The following is a 10498-nucleotide window of genomic DNA, read 5'->3' on the forward strand; positions in this document are numbered from 1 at the left end:
ATTTAGTTAATTTGTAAAAATCATGCTCTTTATTGTTCTTTCTTAACCATAATCTTATGAACCATAATCTTATTTATGATTCATTTATTTTTACCAATATAATTAAAAACAAAAAAATGTTTTTCCTCAACTATGCATTATCAAATATTGCAACTGTAACTGTTACTTCAAATTTAAATGGCGGGTAGTTAAATTTGTAAGAATTGAATATGAATGACGGGTAGTTTAATTTTTTTTCTTTATAAATTGTATCTTGAGTTTTTATAATAAATAAGGCAGAACGCTTTGAAATATTTTACATTCTATGAGTTATATTTTCAGAATGAACTGTCAAATTACAAAGTTAGCTGAAATATGTGGTTAGTTAAATCTTTCTTTTTAAATTTCCTCTTATGTTGTTTTTAAATAGATAGTATGAAAAATATATGTTTCTCTTTCCTCTCAGATTATCAAGCTGGCTTTTCTCGCTTCACTCTAGTTGATGATTATGAAGTCTCAGATGAACGGCAAGAATTAAAAAATAATTTGTTGCGCGATTTACGCCGCTGCATTGAAGGTATTATTTATCATATTTCGTTACTTCAAAATATTGAATTTTATGCTTGATTCTAAGCATTGTAAAAAATTGCTGTATCAACTGAAAGTAATTTACTTATTCATATGAGATATAACTGAACTTAAAATGCTGAAAAATTATGTCAGTTGTTAATATTTTTTTTTTTTTTATGTCAACAAGAGGTATTAATTTCTCTCTAAATTCAAATATATTCTTAAAACATAATTAAGTATATCTAAAAATTTTATACGTATTTCCTTTTTCAATAAAATCAAACTAAAAGCACTTCTCTAATTATCTTTTGTTTTTAAAATATATCCTAAAACTAAAATGGTTTTGGGAATATTTGGATTAGGCAAATAAAATTATAATTTATAAATTTTGTCAGAGTTATTTAAAGGTAAACGTTTTAAATTTTTTTTTTTTAAGAATATTGGAATTGTGTATTGGGTAAAAGCAAGAACCATGTATTAACCATTCTAAACCAGCCTCTGGTATGTAGGTTGTGATTTCCAATTTTTAACAAATTAAAAAAATTTAAATTTTATTTATTATCTCTTTGCTTTCTTTTGTAAAAATATGTCACCATTCCTTAAAAACTTTGCCTCTTTTATTCTTATTCCATTCTTTTTTTAAATAAACAAGAAGAGAATAATTCACTGTTTAAATAACTACACAACTGGTAAAATTATCTGTGTTTGTAGGTTTAATTCTAATTACAAATATTTATTTTATTAGGATTATTCTTACCTAGTTATTTTTTTTTTCCAGAGTTGGTATATTAATGAATTTTTTACATAATTTTAAAATTATTTTTGAATAAATACCTTTTTTTATTAAAAAAAATTGCACCTTTAATTTTTCATTTTCTAATAATATAATTTTCAATTTAAATTATAGAAAATAGCTTTCATGCTAATTGTTTAATTAATTTTTTTTAGTTGACTCTTTTTGAAAAATATTTGTGCACAGTCAATTGTCTTTTAGCATGCTAGCATGTCCTTTATCAAATGTTAGCACCCTAGCCAACTTTTAAGTGTCTATACTATACAGATTACATAATAGAATGTTGCAACCCTCTGAAATTCGAAGTTCGCTTGTATTACGATTAATTTTAAGTAACAGTGTAGGGGTATAACAAGAAAATAAATGTATATACTGCTGTAGCATTTAAAGAACAAACCTGAAACTCCGTTATTAAAAAATAAGCGTCTATTACACAGATTGCATATTAATACTAAATTATTATTTTATAATGCTAAACCCGGGTGTGTTGTATTTTAAAAATAGTGCTTAATGGTGCTTATTTTTGTTTTAAAAGCCTTTAAAAGTGCTTTTTTTATTGGGTGTTTTTAAAAAGTGCTTAATTTTCTCTTTTCAAAAATTAGATTTTTCTTTACCATGTCGATTTTCGCCACGTATTATGCAAAAGCATGGTTTTCACATTGTTCTATTAAATGTTTTCACAAATCATCCAAACACGAATTTCGGCGTACTGTAGTTCCGTAGTGTATGAAGACGCCAATAATTTTAAAGTTTGATGAAATGCTTGCTAGTTCGCATGTGCATATACTGAGCTGGACTCAGTGAGAATTATTCTTGCACTTTCATGTTTCAACTTGCCTGCATTTTGCAAGAGATTATCAATTTCCGGCTTCTTTTTCCTTCCTCTGAAATCGAACCGAAAAATCTTTATCTTTTTATTCAATAATGTAATCAAGAAAAAGGCCTTTGTCAGAAACTAGTCGTTTTATCATAATCATGTAAAATCTCTGAAAATTATTTGCATTTTGTTAATGTATATAGTGCTTAAAAATATTTCAAGTGCTTATTTTTTGTTGAAAGATTTGGCTATGCACCCTGTAAACATGTTTCGTTATATCTCTGCTGCAAGTTTCATAAAAGTATAGCAATATATAAACACAAAACTATAATTTAACGATGCCAAACAATCATGAAAAAAGATCCTATAACAAGCACTTATAAGGTACTCGCTTATATAACATGTAACCTATTTCTCTTTTTCAAAATAGTTTGAAGTTGTACAAGTATCTAATCGTCAGTGTTGCAAATGTGCAGTAATAAAATATTGACTCCGCAGTCAAATTAAATCTTTTCATGTACTAAAAATTTACTTCTTTACACGCACTCAACTTGTCGCATCATTTAGGTTGAAAACAAAGCACCACTACTCAAAATAAGTCTCACGTTCACATGTCAAGGCAATTTTTTAATCTGGAAAAAGATCGGTATAGTGATTTTCCAGGGAAATTTATAATTGGCAATCTGAGGCAGCATATATTACAATTTTGCGCTTCTCTTTAAACTCCACTTTCCCTATCTTTACATCACACTTATCTGCTAATACAAGTACAATTCAACCGCCACATTGACAGTTATCAGGGGTCTGTCCAGACATTTTGTGAAAGGTCCGTTTTTGTAAAATTGTGAAAAAATTACTCGTAATTTGTGAATATAAAATAAACGTTAAGTCACATTCTTTCAACCATGGTCCACTTTTGTGAATTTGTGCAAATAGGGTCCATTATTGCAAAAAAACTTTTTCAAGGAGTTTTTAAATTGTAAAGACATACAAGATTCTGCTTAACACTGTAAAATTATAATAAATAAAAAAAATTAAATTTTCAAAAATAAACAGCAATTGCTGCAACTAAATGAGAGGGGCAACATACAAATATTTCGTATTTAGCTTTTACTGCTGAACGCAGAATATTTATTTCGGACGAATAAAAGAAGCGTCTGCCGAAGACAAAACTTAGTTTGTTTACGTCTGTCTTTCTCCCCCCCCCCCTGGGAAGGTTTTATTCGATTAGCAAAACAATAATGAAGATAAACAAATTTGTGAAGGGTCCGATTAAAAGATAAATTATTTTGTGAAGGGTCCGTTTTTAAGTTAAAATATTTTGTGAAGGGTCCGTTGTTATGAAAAGATATTTTGTGAAGGGTCCATTAACGAACCCAAATTTCTTCTAAACAGACCCCAGGTTATTGTCGTCAATCTTGGCGAGAATAAGAACCTAGAAAAATAGTTGCAGGTGCGTAACAAATCCTAGCCATTCAAAGTTTTAAAAAAAAATATGCCTGCAAAATAATATTTATTAATAAAGTTTTAATTTAAAGCACTTAACCTTAAATCTGAAATCAATAAAAGCTTAGTTTAGAGTTAAATTTTAAATAATTTTAGCTATCCCCTTATACAGTGAAAATTGTTAATAACTTTTACTAATATTTTGTAAGTTCAATGATAAATTCTATATTATATTTAAAAACTAGGTTACGGTTTATATTTTTCAAAACAATTTCGCTATAATACTTTTAATGAAAATTTTATGTGATTCTTATTTTAGTTGAAATATCCAAAAAGAAAACTGCAAAGGATGTAAATATTTTACAGCAAAAACTTAATGCTCTTGCTTGTAGAAAAGAAGATTTATTGAAAAAAGTAGAAGAAAAAGTGAAAGGTGAACACATTTTTCAGTTTAATACTCTTGATACTACTATTTTCATTTCATTTTTGGTGATATTCGTGTATTGGTACCTTATTGCAACAACTGCAATTTGTAAACTGCTTGATCTTTATGCAGTCGAACTCTCTTTTAATGAGACCATATTTAACGCAAATGTGATTTAATGTAGAAATTAAAAATACTTGGTTGGTACAATGCTAAGTATATCAAAGCATTGCTTGTTTTAAAGGAGCAATATTTTTGTGATTCACAAAATTTGTTGACCCAATAATTTGTTACTGTTATTACTCCCAAGACATCTACAAGTAATCTCCCTAAACATTTTTAGAAGGGCGGCCCGCTCCGTCTGACTTTTGATCCCTATAAATGCGCTCTTCTAGCCCTTTTTGTAAAAATAAACTGCCATTCCTTTAAAACACTTCTTTTTTTTCAGTAAAAGTTCATTTTCGTAATTACCTTTTTTAATGAAAAGTCCACATCTGATTTATTTAGTTATTGATAATTATTTAACCCTAGTTTTTTATTTCATTCTTTCATTTCAGTAAGATTTTCTTATGTTATATAGTTAATTTTCTATAGTACAGTTAGTTTCTATAGTATAGTTATAGTTTTCTAGTCATATAGTTAAAATTTGCATGATATTCAGCCCCAGCGATATTCAAAAAAATTTTTTTTTTTGGGGGGGGGGGAGGATATTAATGAGTTTTTTATCATTTTAAATTTTTCCTTTTTTTAAATAATAAATAAATATGTGTTTTATTTAAAAATGCATCTTTAAATATTTGTTTTCTCATAATTTTCAGTTTAAAATATTAAAAAAAGCTTTCAAGTTGTTTGCCAATTAATAATTTTTTTAAGTTTATTTGTATTTTTTGAAGAAAATTTATATACAGAGATTGTCTTTTAGCTTGCTATTAATTATTTTTGAAAAGCTTTTAATTTGTCTGTTATTTTGATAATAAGTGAGAATTACTTTGTGAAATATGCACATAAATATAAATTTAAAAATCGGGGATCAAGTTCAGTTATTATGTAATATTACACATTTTGTTAAAATTTAGCTGAAGTTAACCGCTTATCACTTTTTATGCCTAAGATCTTTAAATAAGAATTTTAGAGTTTATTTTGTAAATAATAGGTTGTAAATTAATTATAAAACTTATTGAAATTACATTTTAATATCATTATTGTAGTTATATAATTGGTTTAATGTGTATTTAAAATTTAGATTTAAAAAAAAATCAGCTTGCACTATATACTGCCCTGTCTGAAAAATGAGGTAAAAAGAGTTTATCGAATCAATTATATCTTAAAATAAGTTAAGGATATCTGAATTGTATTATGAAAAACAGGGTTTTGACTTTTTACTCGTAAGTAAATATAACAGTAAATTAAGTTTTATTTTCTAATGTGTTGATAATTTTGTTTGCATATTTCTATTTTATTTTATTTATTTACTAATTTAATTCTAGTGAAGAAACTATATGATGAAAAGAGAGCTTTATATGAAAAAGTCCTGAATCTTTATAGAAAGAACCTAGGATTTCGCATGGGTAACTTTTCATAGTAATTTTTTACCATTTTTTTTCCTCTAAAATATTTTAAAATTTACTTTTAGTTTGTAAAAAATCTCAATAATCTGATAAATTTTAAAAAATTTATTTTTAATTTAAAATTATTATGAAATAAGCTTCATAAAAAACTAAACCTCTTTTGTATTCAGTGGTTTTTATTATTTAGTAATTTTTTACTTTAATTTTTTAAAATTTGTTTTTGATTTAAAGGCACTAAGAACTTTTAGAATAATTCTAAATTGCTTTTGTTATTTATAAAAAAAAAAGATTTGTAAAGGTTCATAAACATTTAATGGTACATTTTGGTTAGCTAGTCTTGAGCAAAATTAAAATTTTTTAACTGTTTAATTTTTTTATGATATTTAATTTATTCTAGTTTTATGTGTTTAAAAAAAGTTGGGTGAAGGTCTACATTTTTTGGTGACTTTTCACTTGGGTCTGCCTAACTGAAAAGTACCTGTTGACTATACTCCATTGCAAGTTAAGAAAATACCATTGCGGTGTAGTGATTTATATAATTATCCGCAACTGCATTTACTTCCATTGTAATTAGTTATCATTAGTTAAACATAGGCTTTCAAAACAATATAAAAGCTTTATAGTTTTTTTTTTTTTAAATTTAAAGGCACAACAAAAGATGACGAAGACGGATCAGATATCACTTTTGTGTTCAATAATATCAGTAAAAAGAATCCCCAACAAATTTTTTCCATATCTTTAATGACAGATGGTGTCGAGTATAAAGGTGAGTTATCTGTGTATTTCTCCATTTATTAAATTATTATTGTTCATTCTATATGTTTTATTGTTTTCATTAAAAAGGGATTTTTGCTGGGAGTAGACCATGATGTCCAATTAGTGTTCTCTTTCGGTACTAATTTTAATCTGGGTTACGAGAAGCTTAAAATTGCTTAACCCTTTGATGCAAATGGGGCACTGGTGTCCCTTATATATATTTTGGTGCTCTAATTCCAAGCAAAAATTCCATTTTAGTATTTTTGAATTTTAAGGCAGTCTAATAGTTGCTAAAATATGTTAGATTATTGGAATGAAATATTTATTAAAATATAAAATTCAAAGACAGTGGTTTGAAGTTTTTTTTTTTATTCATATTAAAAATGTATTAGCAATTGATTTTGTAAATTGAAATGAATTCACTGATGAATAACTGTTTCTTAGATCTAAATAAGTGTAATTTAAAAAAAAAAAATAGTTTGAAAGTTGGTCTTTTTTTTTGTTTTTTTTTTTGTGGATTTTACCTTTAATGTTGAGGACACTGCTGTTTTATGCTGTATTTCGAAACCATAAATTATTAGAATGCTAAATATTATGTTTTAAAATTTACCTAAATTAATACAAGATAATAATAAAAAAAAATGAAAAGTATGTTTAATAAAAATTCTGTGTGAAAAGGTTAAAATATGAGCTGAATAATAGTTGAGCTATACTTGCCTACATCTAAGTCATTTTTGTTGAAAAAAAATCCTGAAAAAAAAATTATAATAAAAAAAAACAAATGTTGCATTATTTTTCCAAAACAAATATAAACAAAATTGGCAGTAAAAATATTTTATTTTTACTTTTTATTTGGAAGAATTAAGTATACCACTACTTATTATCATTTATGGCATGCATTTACTCTAAGAAAATTTCACAAGTAAATATATAGAATATATTGATTAAAAACTGCACTGGCTTCAAAAATATATAAATAGAAAATAACAATCAGCATGTTTCAAGCTCTTGAAAACAGACATGAACTTTCAAGACATGCTAGACGTAAATGAGATGAAGCAAAAGTGATTTGAAATTTAAAAAAAATAAAAAGTTGCCAATGAAAAACGGAAAAAAAGGTAAAGCAAAACTAAAAAAACCACAGTAGCTGAGAGAAAAAAAAGAAGAAAAATAGAATGAGAAAAACCATGGTGTACGAGAGATGTAAATCAAGCCAAAATGCATTCTGGGAGCTATGGAGAGGAGACCAATTTTGTTAACAAGGGAATCAGCATTCTTATGAATAAGACAAGATTCCAGGGCATCAAGATGATCTGATGTTACTTGGGAGGAAATAATTTTGGTATTTTTAAATTTATGCACAAGAATTCGACAATTGATAATTTCTCTTTCTTGATAGCAGATGTATCTATCATTTTCCTTATGGTTTCTAATCTTATCATTTTTTTAAATGTTAAAGTGCGTCTAGTTTGTCTGATGTGGCCAATGTTGAATTGATAAAGAATGTTTGAAATGCCCCAGTGATTATTAAAACTAATATGATCTTTAAGTGACTTAAATTTAATTTTGTTAATAGGCCTAAAAATGGCTTTGAAACCAAAACGGGAAATTTGTTTCTTTCTGTTACAATGCTTTTTCTAGTTTTGTTTCTCATCTTTATTTTTCCATTCGCAACTTTGCATTTTATATTCCAAATCACTTCTGTTTCTTCCCGTTACCGTCTGGCATGTAGGCGCCTATTTTCGAGCGCTTACATGTTGACTGTTATTTCCAATTTGCATATTATTGAAGCCAATGAAGTTTTTAATCATTAATATCTTACCACTTCAGTCTTAATAGCTTACTACTATAATTAACAGTGGTTTATATAGTGGTAACTATAATTACCACTATATAAACATTATTAATATCTTACCACTCTTGAGTTTATTTACTTAATATATCGAATGTAATTAAGAAAAGAAATTATCATGTAAAATTACTTTTCCTGAAAAAATAGTATGTAGAAATGGAATGCTCTTATTTCCAGTATTTTATTTTTTCTAAATAAGTAGTAGCCCTGATGTATAACACATAGCATACCCCTTCTTCATGTGAGTATTTCTGAGTTATTTCTAATAGTAGAACTTTGTTACTATTTATTTTTGTAATATTAAAAATATGCAGGTTTTACTCAATTTTATTTCGATCTCTAGTTGATATGGTTTATTTGCTGGTTAAATCTTATCTAATTGTTTTTTGTATTTACATTTAAATTATGGTGCAGGCATTAAAGTTTTGCGGTCTTAATATATGAGTTCTTTCTGTCTTATAGTAACCGATTGTCAACCTGCAATTGATTCCTTAGATGAACTTGTTATGGATCTCAATAATAGCAACAATCTTGAAAAATTCATAATTCAAATTCGAAGAAAATTTTGTTTGATTTCAACTATGCCTAATGCTAAATGATTTATCATTTGCATGTTGTTCTATGTTGCTGCTGTAATTTATGCATTATTTTTATTCTTTATTACTGTACATTATTTTAAATTATTTTCATTATTATCTACATATTTTATATTATTTAGCTTGTTGGAAGTTTATTGTAAATTAGCAAAATGTTGTAAATAGTGTGTATATATATTTACATTTTAAAAAAAAGCATATTTCTATGTCAGTGAAATAAAAATCAATAAAATGTTTAATTAAAAGCTTTTTTGCTAATTTTATTTGTGATTTGCAACTATTAAGGTTCAGAAAAGTTTACTTAATATTTTCTTAAAATATGAAACCTCTGTTGCAAAAGATAAATTGTACCTGCTGAAAATTTTTAAAAGAAATCTGAAGGTGTAAGTTAACAATAAAAAGGTCAAAGTTAAGAATAAAATTATTGAAAGTTTTTGAATTATGAGATGTCTAGTCTAGAAGTTTCATTTTCTCTGCCTATTCCTTCGTCATTTGTTCTGAAGTTTTGTTGGAAAGTTGGCTTAATTGCTCTTCATCAAATCCAACAGGGCAGTCAGAAAAAGTTGTGCATTTGTATTCAAAAACACAGCACAAATGTCACTAGTAGCTTTTAGGGTCTTAGAATTTTGTCAAAAAGAAGTTGGTGATAAAATTGTTCGTTTTTCTCATCATAACATTACATTTTAATGATCTGAAAGTAAACATAAATTAAAAAAATGTGATAAATCATCCTTGTTTGAACGATGTAAAACATTGAGCTAGAAACATTTAATAATACGCAGTTAAAAATAAATTTAAAAAAAGAACAGGAACTTTGTAGCCAATTTAATATTAATATCATAACTCAAATTTTGAGATATCGGGGTGGCCACGCACTTGGAATTATTAAAGTTTTTTTTTACTGGAGAACATAGAATCATAAATAAATACCTTTTCTTTTACCCATCCTATACTTCATGAGGAAAAAAACACGTTCTGGAAATTGTAAGATTTTTACCTGAAAAAATCGGGGGAAATTGGAAATCTGATTTGAATATCCACCTTTGATATGCTTATTGCATAAATGAGAATTGAGTTATATATGTATTTAAGTAATGCTGCTATTTATATAAAATGTAGTTATTTTAATGTCAATATTGTCTTTGTAATGTGTCAATTGCTTAGTTTTATGTTCTGTTGCTTTAAATAATTTTTTTTTTTTGCAATTCTATTTGTGAAATTTTTGAAGTTATTTGTTTCGATTATGTTTACTAATATTTCAATCACATATGTTGCATTAATATACATTACACTATCGATTGTAATTTGTATAAAAATTTTTTCATTGAAATATTTTTTAATGGACTATTTTTGTTATAAATGCATTTGAATAATAAAATAAGACAAGTATTATTAGTTTTTTTTTTATTTATTAAAAGCAATGAATTAAATAAAAAGTCATACTAGATTTTAAAAACCTCTTGATCCAAAATATTCTTTTAAATATTGTTTTCAAACAAATATTTTTGATGATGAAAATTATCTAAAAGCAAACAGATCTAATTTAATGACAAAATGAAGGGTTCAATTTATTACAAGTGTCTTAAAAAGTGCTTATTCTATCCTGCCATTTTTCAAAACCTTTTGACATTTGTGTTAAAAAAATGCGTTTAATGTAATGCTTCTTTTATTTTCTTTTTAAAATTAAATTCTTTATT

General features: G+C 26.1%; 1 protein-coding gene across 1 annotated transcript; it reads left to right on the forward strand.

Annotated features, from left to right (window-relative positions):
• Positions 1 to 69: 69 nt before the first annotated feature.
• On the forward strand, positions 70 to 10193 carry LOC107444283 (kinetochore protein Spc25). The gene is made up of 6 exons (XM_016058383.4): positions 70 to 359; positions 446 to 556; positions 3925 to 4038; positions 5517 to 5597; positions 6244 to 6363; positions 8668 to 10193. The coding sequence occupies exons 1-6, from the start codon at positions 305 to 307 to the stop codon at positions 8802 to 8804; spliced, it is 618 nt and encodes a 205-aa protein (XP_015913869.3). The 5' UTR covers positions 70 to 304; the 3' UTR covers positions 8805 to 10193.
• The last annotated feature ends 305 nt before the right edge of the window (positions 10194 to 10498 follow it).

Source organism: Parasteatoda tepidariorum, chromosome 10 (assembly GCF_982258835.1).
Source record: "Parasteatoda tepidariorum strain Cologne lab strain chromosome 10, Ptep-v5.0, whole genome shotgun sequence".
NCBI classification, from domain to species: Eukaryota; Metazoa; Arthropoda; class Arachnida; order Araneae; family Theridiidae; genus Parasteatoda; species Parasteatoda tepidariorum.